We start from the raw sequence: 18,390 nt of genomic DNA, 5'->3' as shown, positions 1-18,390 counted from the left end.
CCACAACTCCGTCGTAAACCGAGAACTACATAAACTGAAGTGAAATACCCGGAACACGTCATTCTTATTTATGGCCAGCAGAGAGCGCTGTTGTCATTAGAATTGTGTCTCTCAAGAGGCCAGTCCTCGTCCTTCAAGGCAAGTCGAGAAGTTGTGTAACCAGTAAATCCACCGTGGGCAGAACACGTGAAAACAAAAAGAGGCGAGTAGCACCCGATTTCCGGGAACATTATTCATTCTTCACTTCCAGTTTGTGCTCCTTCAACGACGAGCCGCTTGACGCCCTTCCAAAAAGTCGATGTATGCGGTACGTATGAGGAGTGAACATTTGTTTACGCATTAGCTTTGTTTTTGCGTGGCTCGGCATCCTCAGGTACGTTAGTTTGACAACTTTCAACTGTCAAATCAAAGCCCGCTTTTTACGTTTTATTATGGAGTTGTACATCAGTCACCTTTGCTGTTGTGACCGTACATAATACTACTACTACTACTACTACTACTACTACTACTACACTCCTCTACTCAAGCTATTAACATTGCGATGCATATTTTTAAATGATATAGATGAGGAAAGCGTCATAGTAGTGTGTTCTATTTGTCTTGTCACTTCTCTCCAAATCATTACCAAAATGACAGCGCATGGGGCTTAAGAAGACAACAAAAACAAGTCTATTTTATTTACCAAAAGTCTATTTAGTAATATTTTATGACAGTGTAACGTTACGTCGTTGAAACTTTCACCGTGCTTCAAGTGCAAGTGGTTTAAAAGATTCTACAATTAGAGTGAGTCAGCAGAAATCGAAAGTAGTCATTAACGACTACTTCCAGTTCTTCTGCATCTGCATAGATGATAGTTTCTTTTTGGTAGATAATTAATGATCTAAATATGGTCACCCAATTAAAATGCCTCTCACTATGACTCAGTTGTTTCGCTCTTGCATTGGATGAGCCAAAATTGTGCAGGTGCCTAATAAAGTGACCTGTGGGGGTCATTCATTCATGTGACTTTATCAATGCTGTCACGCTTCCGGCTTTGTTTGCTGTTAAGGAAGAAGCATCGCGAATGAGTGGTGTAATGTCACTGTTCCCCGTGACCCCGCTTGAGTGGACACACAATACATTGGGCCGGCCCCCGTGGCAGCTTCCTGCCAGGGCTGAGTGTAGCATGAATACGCGTTAATGGTCGCAAAGCAATGGCTCCCCTCTGGGACAATTGAGGAAAATCTATCCATGGACAGCAATTCCAATGAAGAACAAGGTAACATGCTTTTAAAAGCCCAAATGGCTCAGCTGCAAATTGAGAAAGCGACGAACAATAACTGAGCTATACTTTGCTTTAATGATAGAATGATTTCTTTTTTTCTTTTCTTTTTTAACTTGATGCTTTTATCGACAAACAAAAGGATAGAATTATCAATCTACGAAGTACACTGTGTGCTTCACCAGCATAGTGGAGCACTGGTTAGCACGTCTGTCTCACAGGGTTCGATTTGTGGAGTTTGCATGTTCTCCCTGTGCCTGCATTGGTTTCCTCTTACATGACCCTCATTAGGATAAGTTCGGTAGATGAATGAATGAATAGTTGGATGGATGAATAGATGAGAGGAGCTGCTTTGATTGGTGAAGAATCAAGTCAACTGTGTTCACGCCCACAACGGCGCAACTGAAATAAAAAAAATACAACAAAAAGTTCAGCAAATTATAGAAGTTCCTCCAAAACCTAGTGTGCATTGTAAAGGGTATTTCTTTTCTGTACTTGAGCAATTACTGCATTTAAATGACAAAACAATGCAAAATGGATGAGCAGACACAACTTTGCATGTGAACCGTAATTCCACCTTTCATCCTTGTGATTCTCCAGAAGCGGTGTCAGCACCAAGTGTCAGGATGAGATGTCGTCTCATAGCGGCTCCTTTGTGCAAATCACGTTCAATGACATCCACTTCTTCGAGAACTGCGGCGGCGGCAGCTTCGGAAGTGTCTACCGGGCTAGATGGATCTCCCAGGACAAAGAGGTGGCTGTGAAAAAGCTGCTCAAGATTGAGAATGAGGTGGGAGTCGTAATTGCCCAGTGCTTTTCATGTACACTTTGTACTTTTTAATTGTCACTATAGTAATCATTTTAATTGCCAGCCCATTTAGTGGGATGTGGCGACTTGCGCTCACATCATTCATGGTCATTATACTCCCCCACTAGCAGAACCGTGTCGCAAAAGAAACATTATTAGCAAATCCTGTTTAGCACAGTTTCAACCCGAGGTGCCTCCGATTCAAGCAAATGCTCATTGTCTTATCGACAAAAAAAAAAGAATCATCTTTGAAAAAGCTTCATTTGTCAGGCTCTGAATATCTTTTTTTGAAATGCTTGTACAATATTACGGACTGAACTTCAGTCAGTGCTGCAGGGATTAATGCTGTTAAAATAAAAATAAAAAAATCTACTTTTAAGTGGGGAAGCAATTGTTTGCTTAATTACAGTGTTTTGCTACAGTTAGTCTTAAGTGCTTTTGTCGGGTTTCTGTTCACTATACAACTATAAGAAAGAATGTATTGCGTAATATCTGACACCACCAAAAATGCTTTCAAACTAAGCATTAATATTGATCATATAGTTTTTAAAATTGGGGTTTATTTAATTAAATGATCTGAACTGGCACTGGCAGCATGCTTGTTTGTAATGTGTATATACTATATTTTTTCTTTTTATTTAACAAAAACAAAATTTCCTTTTTGTGTCCACCACCCAGGCTGAAATCCTCAGTGTGCTCAGCCATCGTAACATCATCCAATTTTATGGCGCCATCGTTGAGGCACCCAACTATGGAATCGTCACTGGTATGCGATGAAAAAAATTTTGTACTCCGAATGTAATACTTTGTTCCATAAAAAAAAGTTGGGCAATAGTTAGACCCCATAATGCATTTCCAACTGCTGCTGCTGTGTCCATCGTTTGGAACAGAAATGGATTTGTTGGAAAGTAGCTAGCTAGCGGGTGTCTGTTTATTCAAAGGTGAGTCATCACAGAAAGTGTTTATTGATTGTCATTTGTAATTTCCTGTGTTGACGCAACGCTCCGACAGCCAATATGTGCGTCTTCCTTTTTGACTGCAACCCCAGCTGCCACCCACAGCAAAAGAATATTGGCTACAAGTTCAAAGTGTGATGCTGATATGGGAAAAAAAAAAAATCTGTGAAGAAGGGATTGAAAACTATTGAAACGCAGAAGCGTTTCCTGTGTGTGTCATATAATCTGCGGAATGTGAAGGCAACGTATTAAGGTGCAAAGTGCAGTCGCAGACAGGAGTTGACTTGTTGTCACACGTTATTAATGTTTTGCTTCTCTATTGTCTGTTAATTCAACATGCTGTACGACGTGTTCACAAAATAAAAAACAGCTATCGGTGCCTGGTTGCATGTCATCTCAATATCGGCGGAATATAAATTTGAGGAAGTAGGCTTGCTGTCCAATGTAGTTTTCACTTCCAAATGGTTTGCTAAACAATCATGCTATGAGCGCAGAGGTATTCTGAAAACAGATTAATCCTAATGTTAATCTACTATTAATCCTTTTAATACTACGATTAAAAGGTCACTCAACTGGTCACAATTATCAAGCAAAGCCAAGTTTGACAGGTTAAAAAATAAAAGCGTAATCTGCCATCAAAACAAGAATTTTGACGGTAATCCAATCAGAAATCAGATCAATATGTTTTTCCCGTCAGTACTCTGCCAAGCACATTTTTAAATGCCCTGTTAATAGCAAGGAAAACAACAAAAGTCCTGTCACATTTACTTGGCCTTCAGAGAATCTCACGATGCTATTCATTGGTTTGTTTATTTCTGCGCTTTCCTGTTTCCTGCATAGAATATGCCAGTGGCGGCTCACTGTACGACTACCTTTCCTGTGAGGAAAGTGAAGAAATGGACATGGGGCACATCATGACGTGGGCTACAGAGATCGCCAGAGGTGAGATAAGTTATCCATTAGTCGTCATACACGGCCATAAGGTTACTTTTTGTTGACAAGCTTTACGTGTACATAAGCAACCCTTGCATACAGTGTTCATCAAAATAACAAAGCAGATGTTTTATTCCGACCTTTGTGTCTTTAGTGTCAGTACAGTAAAAAAGTAATTAGGCTAATAATTCACTGTTCTCTTCATTTTTACTTTAGGAATCCATTATCTACACTCAGAGGCCCCTGTAAAGGTGATCCACAGAGACCTGAAGTCAAGGAATGGTACTGATACAATCTTTCGTGGCTCAAGTATACGTAGCAGCCAAAATATTAGGCACAACTGCTCAATTCAATCCAATACAAGACTTCCGACATACTTAATGATAATTTGTGATTTTTGCCATGGAGTTATTTTGGCAGGTGTACCTAATGTGAGTGGATATTGTTACGTCTGAATTTTCATGCAAACGTTGTCATTTTTGTGACAGAGAACATATGATTTGTCTTTCAGTTGTTATAACAGCAGAAAAAGTCCTCAAGGTAAGTGTTGTTTTCGAGCCGAGCAAAAAAATAAAAAATCCAAGCCAAAATACAGCATGTTGCCATGTCTGCTATATATTTTAAAGCGATTTTAGTTCTGAAGTTTCTTTTTTTTTTTTTTTTTTTTTTTTTTTTTTTTCCCCCCCAGATTTGTGACTTTGGGGCCTCCAAGTTTCTGACCCATACGACGCACATGTCGCTAGTGGGCACCTTTCCATGGATGGCTCCTGAGGTCATCCAGAGCCTGCGAGTGTCTGAGACCTGTGATACCTTCTCCTATGCTGTGGTGAGTGGCAACAACCAGAAGCCGAGCAAACGGAAGAGAAAGTTGGGGAACTCACGTGATCATGAGTCAACTCGTAGTGAGGACTGTAACGACGTACGGAGCGGTTGGTTGCGTAAGACTAACTACAGTTTGTTAGGTTGGATTTGCAAGTAGTTCCTTCAATTCTAAAAATGCATGTTAATCAAAAACTGATGTCAAAAAGGCTAGTTCAACTGAAGAATTTTTGTAAACATTGTTTTTGGAGTGTTTTTAAATGTCCATTGTCATAATGTTTGAGTATATTAATGTGATAGGTGCTTTGGGAGATGCTGACACGCGAGGTTCCATTCAAAGGCCTAGAAGGCTTACAAGTGGCTTGGCTTGTCGTGGAGAAGGAGGAGGTATTTTCTCACCCATTCCCAAATTCTATTTATAAAATAATTTTGACATATATTTGCGTTTCAGAGGTTGACCATCCCCAGCGGCTGTCCTGCCAGCTTTGCAGAGCTGATGAGGGACTGCTGGATGACGGATCCAAAAGTGAGTCCCACAAGCACTGGGCTTGAGAGCCGCAATATGGCACGCCACTAAAACGGCTCCTCTCGATTCAGGATAGGCCAACGTTCAAGCAGATCCTGTCTACTTTAGAGACCATGGCGAACGACAGCCAACTTCCCCAACAGTGCAACTCTTTCCTCCACAACAAGTCTGAATGGAGGTAACGTAATGAGCCATTCGGGCAGGCCAACCCAATGTATTGACGACTCAATGTGCACTCAGCCTAAAGGAAATTGCAAAGAATGACATGGAAATGTGGCTGACGGGGGTCGGGAAATACAAAAAAAGAAGTGGAGATGGTTCATATAGATCTTTAATGACTCGACTGATGGCGGCAGAAAGGCATGAAAACCTCCGACGACTCCTCCATCTGGGTATATTTCCTCTCTTTACCCATAAGGCCCTAAAAATAATCACCATCTTTTTCAAGTCGAAGTGTTTAATTGGGCTGTGCGAGCAGCTGGAGGTTCAGTTGATGTTCAGCACAGCCTGAGTCTCAGCTGCGACTTTATTCTGCCTCAGCTCTTCGCCGTGCGCCGGCTTCTTCAGAAAGTCGCGCTGGCGCCGACGCGGACGCGCAGGTGAGGCGGGCTCCAAATAGCCCGCGGGTCACGCGCGCCGAGTTCAGTCCGTTCCAGCCGGTCACAGGGTTGTTTATGTGTGTTTGAAGTTCTTGGAATATATACGGAGTAGTGTTTGCGTGCTCTGTCAGGGAAAGTATGTAAAAAGTAAATATTGGAGTTTGGATTTTTGCTTGACCTTTAACAAGGGGTCATGACCTTTTAGAAATCAGAACTGACCTGTGAGAGTAAGGCCATGCGGTTCTGAATGATATTGTAATCGCAATTACTAAACACTATTACCTGATTTGCGATATCTGTTTTTATTCAACTACCAAAACTCAACTTGAAATATAAATTGAAAAATAACCAGAAAATAAACAACTGTGTAAAATAATAAAATATTATCCATCCATCCATCCATCCATCCATTTTCTGAACCGCTTAGTCCCCACGGGGGTCGCGGGAGTGCTGGAGCCTATCCCAGCCGTCATCGGGCAGTAGGCGGGGGACACCCTGAACCGGTTGCCAGCCAATCGCAGGGCACACGGAGACAAACAACCATTTGCACTCGCACTCACACCTAGGGACAATTTGGAGTCTTCAATCGGCCTACCAAGCATGTTTTTGGGATGTGGGAGGAAACCGGAGTGCCCGGAGAAAACCCACGCGGGCCCGGGGAGAACATGCAAACTCCACACAGGGAGGGCCGGAGGTGGAATCGAACCCGCACCCTCCCAACTGTGAGGCGGACGTGCTACCCAGTGCCCCACCGAGCCGCCATAAAATATTATAGAACCATTAAATATAAAATAAATAAATAAATAAATAAAAAATAAATATATATATATATATATATTTTTTTTCTGTACCACATCAGCCAACCAGAAATGTCAATGTCACATATCCGATTGTTGTTGTGACTTTTTTTGTGGCCTTTCAGGTGCGAAATTGAAGCCACCCTCGAAAGGCTGAAGAAGCTGGAGAGTAACCTGAGTAGCAAAGAGCAGGAACTGAAGGAGAGGGAGCGCCGTCTGAAGATGTGGGAGCACAAACTCATCGAACAATCCAACAGCCCGGTGAGTTGCCTCCTCAGCACTTCACCTTGTCACAACCTTGCTTCAAAGTGGCCTCAGCAGCGCCTCCTGTCGGCCAGCCAACGAAATCACCCTCCTCCAGTAGATGGACCATATGAGGCAATGTTGGAAGTAAAATGCGTTGAAATGAAATCAGTACAATGCAGCCATGAAGTGAAATTTGCATCATATTTAAATATCAAGTCAATTTCAAAATGCATTTTATGGCTGGACATTTTCCAACATCCATGTTCCATATGTCGCCTGCTGTATGGCCCTGGAGTGAAAAGCTAAATTGAATTTTCTGCACAGTGCTGCCTTATCAATCAATCAATCAATCAATCAATCAATCAATCAATCAATCAATCAATCAATCAATCAATCAATCAATCAAGTGGAATTGCCACTAATGCAGGATTGGTGTTGTAGAAGAACTTGTTTCTAGATTAATTACCTGTAAATCAGGGGTGGGCAAACTTTTTGAGCTCGTGAGCTACTTTTGAAATGACCAAGTCACAAAGATCTACCCACTAAAAAAATTTTTTTTTATATATTCGGCTAATAATTCACTGTTCTCTTCATTTTTACTTTAGGAATCTATTATCTACACTCAGAGGTGAAAAAAAAGTCCTACTCCCATTCCCTATGAAAGTGATACTTCTTACTATGGCCAGCTGCCCCACTCATTTTTATACCCTTTCTTAAGTTTAAGAGAAAAAACAGGGTTCTGACAATTGGAGGGAACTCGCGAGCTAGCGTGTTTGTGTTGTGTTAGCGCCGTTGTTTGTACACGCGTCAAGTGCGAAAAAGAAAAAAAAAAATTTATATTACGCGATCGACCAATAGTGGCTTGGCGATCGACCGGTCGATCGCGATCGACGTATTGCGCAACCCTGCTCTAAACCATTAGCTATAATACAGCCTATAAAAGCACTATTTTGTGTGCTTCTTGTGCGTTTTATGCATTTGGTTCGTCATTCAGAAAATAGAGCCATTTGACAGAGAAATAAATTCTCCATTGAGTCGTCACCCTATGGACATTATGGAAGTCATTTGGTGTATGCTTGATGTGGCATGCTGTGAAGAAAGCAGCCACAAGCGCAGGGGAAGGCCAATCTTTTATGATGAAGTGACATTTTGCTGACATTAAGATTGGCCAATTTGTTCTGAATGTGGCGGAGTGCAGTTGTTGCGGCAGTCTCTCACTTACTGCGATGTCCTCGGGCCCTTGTGTGAAGTACTTAATAATAAGGCCAAAAATAATTGGCTCTTTTAATAATTATGATGTTTCGGCAGATTTGGAAATATCGCCGCTCCTATATACACATAATTCTACTATACGCTGTTCAGTTCGTGGCGTTGTCCACGCTGGCAGATTGAATTTACATACCATTTGTGTTAGCTGAAGGATTTCAAATAAAATAAAAAAGGATCTAAACAATTAATTGATTGTCAAAAGTAATCAATTAATTTGATCATTGATTCATTGTTACCCCCTCTAAAGTATCTGAAATATGATATTTGATTTTTTCTTAACAATTTCAAAATGATTTCATGCAAAAATAAAACTGACAGGATTTTAAATTCCACTAAAATGTTCTTTTTTTCACGTATCATTTTGATTTCCAAATTGCTTCTTTCCATGCACGGTGATGAAGATCATACATAAAACTTGCTTCAGGTTGGACAGAGAGAGGATACAGGAATAGCACGTGCATACATCTAAAAGCCATGGGTCTGATTACCCAGCATGCCTTTCATCCGTTGTGCAATTTCTAAATAAAAAAAATAAAAATAAAAAAGCAGATTGTGCAGATTTCCACACAACGGCACATCACATGTTTGAAGAAAGCACACAAGCAGTCCATGTGTTGAAAAGTGTTAGTAGAAAAGAGTCTGAATGCGCTTGGTTGCAAAGCGCAGCATGGAGGAGGCGGGAAGTGCTGGCGGGCGGGGCCGAGCGTCTTTATGCCATGTACTGTATGGCGCCAGCCACTGTTTATGGAGGCCCGCATTCAGCTCTTAATCTGAAGGAGATGCTGAAAGGAGATGACTCCCTCACTTAGTCATCTTTCCTCCAATTTTCCACGCCACCATTTCTGTCATTACGCGCCATTCTACCCATCACAATGACGGAGTCTTTATTTTGCCTGTCGAGTTTCTGCGCGATTACATTTATTGAGCAATAAATGATTTGTCATTCAAATAGACGGCGGCGGCGGCGCAGGCAGATGGACATTCCAAGTCTGATAAAAGACCATTAAGAGGCCCGACGGGGGGGGGGGGGGTGAATTTACTTGTTTGGAAATGTGTCTCTTTTCCATTTACCCTCATTTCCTAACTTGTGTTTTGTCTTTTTGCAGCTGCTGCCTACGCTCGACATCTACACGTGGACGGAGGAGCATGTGGTCAGTGTCGGAACTACACAATGCGTTATTGTTATTTACAGCTAACGTGTGCCCGTTATGCTATGCAGTATTTCTGGATGCAGCAAATATTCGGTGAAGGTTTGTTTTATTTTTTTTATTTTTTTTTTGGGACGATTGAAACATTTGAGTCACTTTGTCACTTTGTCCCGTAGACGCTAGCGGCTACGGCATGCACCTGTATGCCGAGCTATTGCGAGACAATCACATCACCGGCAAAAGGCTCCTTTTGCTGTCGGAGAGCGACATGCGCGACATGGGCATCAAGTCCAAAGGTCACGTCATGCACCTGAAGGCAAGGCCGAGCCAAATGTCACCGCATTCCCACCATGCTCCGCTTGTCGTGATTTATGTCTCCTTTGCTCTTTGGCAGAGTGAAATTGAAAAGCTGACTAATGATTACCTCGGGCTGGTCCACTTCCCACCTCTGCTCAAGGTAGAATGTGAATGAAAGTTTTCTCTTGCTTGTATCCAATTTGTGTCCAAGTACAACTTTTTTCTTTTTAGGAAGAGCTCGAAAACGAGGTGGAAAACAGTAAAAGTGTTCATCTGGAACTCGTCTTTGGGTACCATTGGAAGCCGGGCACTGGAAAAAACGTACGTTTCTGACCTGACCTGCAAAGTGAATTCAGAGATTCTCTTTTTTTTTTTTCTTTTCCAAATACACCTGAAAATGTGCAATGACTGAGAACCACATTTGCTCCTCCCCTTGCACATACAAACACGATCAGCAGTGGTCTGGCGCAATTAGCTAGCTAGCAAGCTGGCTAGCTAGCTAGCTAGCTATGCCTACACTCCACAAATGGCATCTTCCCTTCATATAAGGCAAAAAGAAGGGAATGTTCTCATCCATTGCCCATTAACAAAGTTAACAATCATGCTTGAGCACAGTTATGTTTGGAAAGGTATGTACCTAATATGGTGGCCAGTGAGCGTAAGCGTGCACACGTTCAAACTGTTTTGTGAGAGTTGAAGCATTGATATGCCGAAGCTTTTTTCTTCTTATCCCCCGAGGATCCCTAATGACAGCTGTTACACTGACCATTACAGGCATCACTATGCAGGTATAAAAGCAGACAAATAAACATGTCATTCTCCTCCATGTACCACATCCAGCGCCACTCACTTGGAGCCCTTTGTGAGCCCACCCCATCCCAAAAAAAAAGGCCGGCTCTTCACTTGCCGTTCGAATTTAATCAAAAATAGCCCATTTAGCCAGAAGTCGTTTTCTTTTTAAAAGGAAAACGTTATTTAATCTTTCAGCTGTTCATTGTCCCATCATAAATAGTCCTCTTTCAGTGTGTTCGGCAGGGCTGAAACGAGCCTGCTAATTGCCTCCCATTTCTTCTGACATGTGGTGGTTTAGTGGGTCGAAAACACAGCGGGGAGAAGGAAACAGGAGGCTGAGAAAATGAGAGCTAATTATTTTCCCCTGCCTGGTGTCAGGTTCCGTGTCAGCCTTGTTTTTACAAACTGGAAGTTTTTTTTTTTTTTTTTTTTTTTGTCTACGTGCGTGCGTTTGTGTGTGTGTGCACAAAATAAAACAAACCCACACTGCATTTTTCCCCTCCTCTTCGCCCCTCTTTGCTGGCGATGTCATGGAAGCAGCTGCACTTCTCAAAGACAAAATGAGGGCCTTGCGATTGAGCGGCCACCATCTGACAGCCACTGAGGGTTCCCTGCTAATGAGGATATCACCGTGCAGCCAAGTGAAAGGTGCTGAATTATGTATGAGTTGTCATTATATGCACTCGGGTCCAAGGCATCATTACGCGACATTGTTTCTGCCGGAGTGATTAGACGAGCACCGACGCCGAAGCCCCGGCGCGACCGTCCCGGGGCCGAGGCCGCCGCCGCCGGCTTTTCGAGCCAGCCGGTTTCCCTTTTGAGACCCCCCCCCCCTCTCCTTTCCCACAATCCGACCCCCCCGCACGGCCCCAGCAGGAGAGGGCGAAGGCTCCTCAGACGAGTGTGTCAGCAGCGCTCCTCTGATGTCCTTCCCTGTGATCAGCGCACAATGGATCGGCTGGCGCCCTGAACCCCGTGCGCTTGAGCGCTGACCTGTGGCTCGGTGGCGGCCGTTTGGGGATGGGCGGAATCATTACTGCTTCGTGTGCAGTGGGGGGGGGGGGGAAAGGAGGCATTGTTCACATTTGGACCCCCCACCCCACCCACCGCGAGGATGTGATGTGATGTGAGGAGGAAAACAATGGCAACTGGTTTGCTAGGCAACACTTTCAGATACAATTGTGCACTTTTCCGGCGCTGTCGGGACACTAAAGGTGCCTTTGGGGTCCGGATTGGAATCATTCCCAAAGCAAGTTATTTCATGAAATTGAGTCAATTCAACATTTCGTATAAGTTACTGTAAAAGCTGTCCGCTTTGTCACCAATGCGTAATTGTGGATTCGTTGACACTATTGTAGCTCAAACTGAATATATTCACACTTACAGTCCAGTCCAAAAGTATTGGAACGGCAAGGACAAATTTACAAAACCATTCTCTCTTCTTTATGAGAAAGTACTTGTGGGAAAGTGTTCCCATTCATTTCCGAGGCACTGCCACAGAACTCCCTCTAGGTTGTGCTGTAGCTTCACATAAAAAAGTTTTCCCACATGGAAAAGTGGCATGCTCAATTATTTTATTTCAGACTCGCAATCAGGCAACATTTGCTGAGTGCACTAGACTGCCTGCTGTGTCTTACAATAGACCATTTCCTTGTTTAGGACTGCAAGTGGAAAATGTTCCTGGAACTCGACGGAGACGACGTGGCTTTAACTTACATCAAGGATGTCATTTTCAGCCCCAATCGACAGGATGTGGAGCCCATGCGGATGAATAAGGTTTGATGTTTTTCTCTTCTCGTTCCATTTATTCTCCATCCTTGCTTCTTTGAACCACACTGACAAATAAACTGCCCTTTCAATGCAGCCGCCATTTGTGATGGACAAATGGATAGTCGGGTTACAGCCGAACCAGAAAGTGGACTACACAGTCAGCTATAAGGTGAATGTTGATGACACCTGTCAATCACTCATTTCCACTGGACTTCATGCGTCAATGGAATGTATTAGTTTTTGACGCCATGTTGAAGCGAGGGGAGGAGCTCACTTAGCTCCTCAATTCACTTCAACATAGTTCCTTGATACCATGATGCCACAAGAGGGCACCAAAGCTCTCAAAAACAGTGTTTGGTGGAAATAGAGCTTAGGTGTCCTTTCCAACATGTCAATACAGAGTAATGTCAAGTTACCAAAGTCAACGAAATACAGCTGCCCCATGACGTGGTCTCAGCTTGGAGGACAGGATGCCATCAAAACCGTGGAGCTTGTCATCGAACCAACAGCCGTTCACTTTGACTTGAGTCCTAGGGGCAGGACTAACCCTGGTAAGATGTTGAACGAGAATTGACTCCATGTTAAGCGCTGTGTAGCAATACAATTGCTGTTATTTGTTTTAGACATTGATCAATCCTGGATGCGAAGTGTGAGGCTGCGGCAGATCGTCAGGCAGAAAACTCAGCAGCCCAGCGCCGCCTTCACCAGCTCAGGAGCCTGCACTCTTCCTCAGTTCCTGTCGGTACACGAAAGCCAAGCCACTTCTTATGCGGCGGCAGCGCGACGCTCGCCCGTCCGCTCCTCCGCCAGCGCCTGGAACGACTCGCGCAGCTCCTCGCCCACATCCGGTCTCTCAGCCAAACTGTTGCCGCTCCACTTGGGGTCAAAGGGCAGCAGCCCGTGCAGCACCACCTCAGAAAGCATGTCAGAAAAAGAGCGGCCCGTCAGCGCGGGCATAGTGCTCGAGTATAGAAGAGAGGGCTTTTTTGGCAGCGGTCAAGGGAGGGGCAGCACGAGAGGAGGCCAAAGCGCAAATAAAAACAAAAGCCCTCGACACCCAGCAAGGCCGCGGTCCAACAGTTACAGCGCCGCAGCGCAGATCCGCCCACGCGTAATACCCGGTATCATGTCAGTGACGGAAAACTCCAACGAAGAAAGCGAAGAGGCCAAAGCAAGCAGCGATGGCGGCTGGATCAAAGTGGAGCGCCACAAAAGGATACCGCGACAGGATAATAAAGCGGTCAGAGGTCGGCCGAGGAGAGGTGGGCGCGGAGGACGTGGTGCTGGAGGCAGGACTTAATATGGCAGGCACCATGTGTTTACTATAGTATATGCAGTATACTATTTTAATACAGTACATGCTCTTACTGTGACTGTTTCTATTAAGGAGTTGCACAACTTTGTATATAAATGAATTAGAATGTTTTTTGGCTGCTGTATTAATGCTCTGAATATATTTAAAGTTACATGCCAAAGAGTTATTGCTCTTTGTGTACTCTCTCCAAATAATGTGTTCCTAATTGTGCTTTTTTTGCTGGAGAGAATATAGCATAAAAAGCATGCATAAATTTTTAATTCAGATATGAAAAACTATTTTTAAAAGAATGTATTTTAAATAAATATCATTGCGAAATAGAGTTTGTGCTGTTTTTCCTTTCTTAATTAACGTGAAACATTGGAAGTTGAACGTTAACACTGGGGCAAAATCTTTAATCCAGATTGAAAAATTGATAGTGGAATGTAGAGTTTTTTTTTTCTTCAGTGGCCCTAATCCTCTTCCGTAAAGAGGATTTGGAGGGAAATCGGTCTTTTTACCCGCCTTGTATGCAAATTCATAAGAAAAAAAACCGCGCCACGCCAAAGCACATGCAAGGCACATATACATTTGTGTTACAAAAGAAAGCTTCTTTTCATTTGTTTTGGTCAAATACAAACTCGTGTTATTCTTACTTATCTTAACATGGAAGTTTCACTGTTATACACTTCAAAGTGTTAACTATTCCCTTTAAACACATCATTTGTTTTACTCAGCTTCCAGGACGTTTCAGTGGCGCGGGAAACGAACGTGAACTGCGCGCGCTCCCGAAAGCGGATCCGCATTGTTCCTTGCTGAGCTCAAGAGCCAAGCAACAGTGCAGATCGCCTTTATCGCTCTTCTGGCAACAACTTTGAAGAAAAAAATGCCTTGCACACGCTCCAAGGTAACACCAAATACAGTATTTGCTGTTTTGTTTATTGCTTGATTGTTTACGCCATACTAAGTTCGTACTTTAAGTTCGAGTTCGTTTTAAACAAGACAAATTTGAACGTGTCCGTCTTGTATTTGAATGACTTATCTCAAGCACGGAGATCGATACTAGTTTATAATTTAATATAAATATAATTTTTGATAAAACACCAATATTTTCTTAGTTTCATGTCTTCAGCCTTATGAATAAGATGAATAATGAATACAATCATTAAAAAGTTTAGGTCCAGCCCAGAACTTCTCAGTTTTGTCATGGTAACGTACAACCAGTATGGTTTTAATGTTTGAGGTGCACTTAGATATGGCCTTATTTTTTATATAATGACATTCTTAAGTGACACCAAATATGTGCTATCCTTTCAAAATTAAAGACAATGCTGGGTGCTTATTTGTGAGGTTAACACGCTTGTGATTCTTGGTTACTTTGCCACAGAGTGCAGCAGCCCAGCCTCCCTCCACTAGGATGAATTTGAGGAGCTTCCGCAACGTCCCCCAGGTTACCATGGAGACGTCCTCTTCTTCCGACGACAGCTGTGACAGTTTTGGCTCTGATGGGGGCTTTGCAAACACGGTAATAACACGTGTGTTGTTACCGGGCGGTGACTAATGTGATGCCCGCGAGCACTGGTGCTAACAACATTTTGTATTTTAGAGGAGGGGCTCCCGGACGCCGAGGAGGTCGCCTGTCAAACTGAACACTCTGAAGGCCCCTGCAGAGGAAGATGCATGCACTGGGTTTGAGGATGATCTCATCAACACTCAGATGGAAGCAATGGTGACTACAAAAGAAGGCACTGGTGAAAAAGTTTCATTATTATGGGTTAAAATAATGTTTGCTTCCAGAAAGTAGATCCCGATTCTCCACCTGCTAGACGTGGAAGCAGGTCTAACCTTTTGAAAGTGGCCTTTGCTTTCCCCACCAAGAAGGCGGGCTCCAAGAGGCCGGCGTCTCAACCCCTCCTCCCTACTCAAGAACTGAACTCTGATGAGGAAGAGAATTTTATGAGCAAGAGAGCCCTAAATATTAAAGAGAACAAAGAAATGGTAGCCAAGATTTGCTTGATCCAAAGTGAACTGATCAGAATGTCACTCATCCATTTTTCTTTGGTTTCAGCTCACTCAGCTGATGGCAGAGCTCAACAAAGTACCTGGATTTTTCCCCAAGTCGATGACATCTGCATCACCAACGGTAAAGAACCTGTTCAAATAAGGTTCTAGGTATTCTGATTCTCTATCAGATCAGGATATTTCTGATACAGATCATCCTCATCACTTTTCAGGCTCGACGTGCTCCTCGGCGCTCCATGCCGGAAACTTTGAGGAGGAGCTCGCAGCGGGTGTCTCGGCCCCACACTCGTTCTCGCACGCTAGTGGAAGGGCCGCCTAGCCCGACACCAGAAGAGGAAGAACCGGAGGACAAGTTCAGCCTGGTGCGACGAAGCCGCTACTACGAAGAAGTGGACGAGTCGGTAAGATGCGTTTCCGTCTAAGTTCGGTTTGTCTGTTGTTGTTGACACCGCTACAAAGCCAACGGCTGATCATGTTTGGTGTGCAGGTTCGCCGCCGTTCATGCAACGCCAAAAAGGCCATACCTCACGTGGTGCGACCCGTGGATGAGGTCACCGAGGATGAGCTTGCGCGCATTTGCGACAACGTGAGGGAGAAAGTGTACAACACCCTCTCTGTGAGTCCAGCAAGAATATTTGAATATAAATGCAGCCGCTCAACCCACTTCAGCATAATCCTGGTTTGAAACCCTAGCCTTAGTTTGAAAACCTAACCTTCCTTTTCTTTGTGTCTCTTGTCCAGGGAACCACTTGTCACCAGTGCCGCCAGAAAACAGTGGACACCAAAACCAACTGCCGCAATCCAAACTGCGTCGGCGTCCGGGGTCAGTTCTGCGGCCCGTGCCTTCGGAACCGCTACGGTGAAGAAGTGCGAGACGCACTGCTGGACACGGTGAGTTCCGTATGAGCTGTCTATGCCCACAAACCTTGTTCAAATCTCACGTGTGCCTCGTTGTCCCAACAGGAATGGCGCTGCCCGCCGTGCCGGGGCATCTGCAACTGCAGCTTCTGCCGCGCCCGTGAAGGTCGCTGTGCCACCGGAGTCCTGGTCTATCTGGCTAAATATCACGGCTTTGACAATGCTCACGCCTACCTAAGAAGGTGAGGGATGCACTTCTGTCATTTTATTTTTTAAATTATAGCTATTGTTTGCCGATATTTATTGTTGTCGTTGTCTCTGCAGCTTGAAGAAAGAGCTGGAAGGGGTTAGTGAGTGATGAGCAGCCAAAGGAGACGCTGGACAACCAACTTTGACACTTTTTTTGCCGCCAGATTCTCTTTTAATTGTTGGACTTGCATTTGAAATGATCATCTGAGCAAATTTTTATTAATTGCCGTCTTATTGATCACTGTGAATTGCCTTTCTGGCAATATTAGATTAAACCCACACTTGTTTTTACAGTTCAAGAAACACAAACATTTACTGTACAGCCGAGCCTCGGTTTTCGAATGTCCCGGTTCTCGAAAAAATCGTTATTCGAACAAAAAATTCGAGATTTCTTTGCTTCGGATGTCGGACGAAATTCGGTTGTCGAACCTCGCGAGATGAGCCGAGAGGACCCGCATGCCAACTAACTCCGTTCGTTATTACGTTCTCGTTACTCTGAGGATTGCATCAACTCTAATCATGCCTCCAAAGGAAGCAAGTGGGATCAGTAAAGCCATCCTAAAACACAAAGACGCTCCTAAAGCAATGCGACAGTAAGCGCCCGGCGCGCTGCGGTTGGGCGATCAGACCAAATCAAGCTCCGTGCGCACTGAGGTCCACTTAAATTTTGGAAAGTACATCAGGACTTCAAAAATATTTTCTAAATTTTAGCGACCGCTCTGTCACAATAATGCGACGGGCGCGGTGCAGTTGCGCGGTCGGCGGCGCGCTATGGTTGCGCGGTCAGCGGTGCGCTGCAGTTGCGCGATCGGACAAAATTAAGCTCCCTGCGCACTGAGGTCCACTTAAATTTTGGAAAGTACATCAGGACTTTAAAAATATTTTCTAAATTTCAGCGAGGGCTCTGTCACAATAATGCAACCAGCGCTACGGTTACGCGGTCGGTGGTGCGCTGCAGTTACGCGATCGGACAAAAATGCGCAAATGAAAAAATGCTTAAAAAAAGGCGTTTTTTTTATTGGAGGATTAATGTTTTCTCCATTATTTGTAATGGGGAAACATGATTCGGAATTCGAACGATTCACTTCTCGAACAGCCTTCTGGAACGGATTGTGGTCGAAAACCAAGGCTCCACTGTATTTTCAAATTCAATCGCAGCTTGTTATTAGGTGCGCATTGACAGCTTTATTGCATTCTTTTATCTCTGCAGCTTTGGTTCTGTCTGCCACAATATTTCACGAGTATATACGGTCAAAGATGCTTATTTTTAGTTTGTATATTTTCACACCAGTGATATAGCCTGATGGGGAATCACTTCTTGAAGTTGTTCATAGATGTGATGATAATCATGAGCAAATATAAATGTTGTACAAATTGAACTACAACTTCTTTCTTACATTGTTTTAAATGTAGAGTTCACACAGTGGTTGACGTGAGCTTTCCGTGCGTGTCGGGGTCCACTGCTTGCCATGCGGCGATGGTGAGGAGCTTGCTGTGATGTACTGTACCGCTTATATCTCCTTCATTAGATAACCGGCGCTAATGGCGTGGAAACAATTAGCGCGCTCTAATGGGAGTCTTGTACCTGTAAATCATTTCATCCTGCGCTCTGGCTCATTTTGTGCTCACCCTTGTGATTCTGGACACATGATGACTAGAACTTAACCCTCTGTGAGGACTACTTCATTCAGCTTGGAACATGTTTATACATCAGTGCATTGTTTATCTTCCAAACAACTCCAAGCT

At 43.8% G+C, this 18,390-nt stretch overlaps 2 protein-coding genes across 5 annotated transcripts; both read left to right on the top strand.

The window, feature by feature from the left end:
* Positions 1 to 155: 155 nt before the first annotated feature.
* On the top strand, positions 156 to 13,849 carry zak (sterile alpha motif and leucine zipper containing kinase AZK). 4 transcript variants are annotated; one of them, XM_037240415.1, is made up of 20 exons: positions 158 to 307; positions 1,862 to 2,051; positions 2,748 to 2,835; positions 3,866 to 3,967; positions 4,175 to 4,240; positions 4,470 to 4,498; positions 4,647 to 4,784; positions 5,078 to 5,164; positions 5,229 to 5,303; positions 5,375 to 5,481; positions 6,825 to 6,960; positions 9,321 to 9,365; positions 9,434 to 9,464; positions 9,539 to 9,678; positions 9,757 to 9,819; positions 9,891 to 9,980; positions 12,111 to 12,227; positions 12,316 to 12,390; positions 12,622 to 12,772; positions 12,845 to 13,849. In XM_037240415.1, exons 1-20 carry the CDS (start codon positions 303 to 305, stop codon positions 13,519 to 13,521), a joined length of 2,412 nt encoding a protein of 803 aa, XP_037096310.1. In that variant the 5' UTR covers positions 158 to 302; the 3' UTR covers positions 13,522 to 13,849. The 4 variants fall into 4 exon arrangements, 2 of the variants coding, with proteins under 2 accessions (XP_037096310.1, XP_037096311.1); XM_037240416.1 differs by having other exon boundaries at positions 158 to 300; positions 12,845 to 13,521; XR_005096175.1 differs by lacking the exon at positions 12,845 to 13,849 and having other exon boundaries at positions 156 to 307; positions 9,891 to 9,984; positions 12,622 to 12,688.
* Positions 13,850 to 14,281: 432 nt separating this feature from the next.
* Positions 14,282 to 17,071, top strand: cdca7a (cell division cycle associated 7a). The gene is made up of 10 exons (XM_037240476.1): positions 14,282 to 14,422; positions 14,903 to 15,040; positions 15,122 to 15,244; positions 15,313 to 15,513; positions 15,584 to 15,658; positions 15,750 to 15,938; positions 16,025 to 16,153; positions 16,279 to 16,428; positions 16,501 to 16,637; positions 16,720 to 17,071. Exons 1-10 carry the CDS (start codon positions 14,402 to 14,404, stop codon positions 16,751 to 16,753), a joined length of 1,197 nt encoding a protein of 398 aa, XP_037096371.1. The 5' UTR covers positions 14,282 to 14,401; the 3' UTR covers positions 16,754 to 17,071.
* Positions 17,072 to 18,390: the final 1,319 nt, after the last annotated feature.

This window comes from Syngnathus acus, chromosome 21 (assembly GCF_901709675.1).
Source record: "Syngnathus acus chromosome 21, fSynAcu1.2, whole genome shotgun sequence".
Taxonomy (NCBI): Eukaryota; Metazoa; Chordata; class Actinopteri; order Syngnathiformes; family Syngnathidae; genus Syngnathus; species Syngnathus acus.
This window is presented reverse-complemented; position numbering and strand designations above follow the sequence as displayed.

What these genes read in the sequence shown, in the direction of transcription:
- zak (XM_037240415.1), top strand. An exon ending in ATACCTTCTCCTATGCTGTG is followed by an intron (nt 4,785 to 5,077) that starts GTGAGTGGCAAC and finishes TTAATGTGATAG; the next exon opens with GTGCTTTGGGAGATGCTGAC. An exon ending in AGCCGGGCACTGGAAAAAAC is followed by an intron (nt 9,981 to 12,110) that starts GTACGTTTCTGA and finishes TTCCTTGTTTAG; the next exon opens with GACTGCAAGTGGAAAATGTT.
- cdca7a (XM_037240476.1), top strand. Translation starts at nt 14,402, where the DNA reads ATGCCTTGCACACGCTCCAAG. An exon ending in TGCCTTGCACACGCTCCAAG is followed by an intron (nt 14,423 to 14,902) that starts GTAACACCAAAT and finishes ACTTTGCCACAG; the next exon opens with AGTGCAGCAGCCCAGCCTCC. An exon ending in ACACTCAGATGGAAGCAATG is followed by an intron (nt 15,245 to 15,312) that starts GTGACTACAAAA and finishes GTTTGCTTCCAG; the next exon opens with AAAGTAGATCCCGATTCTCC.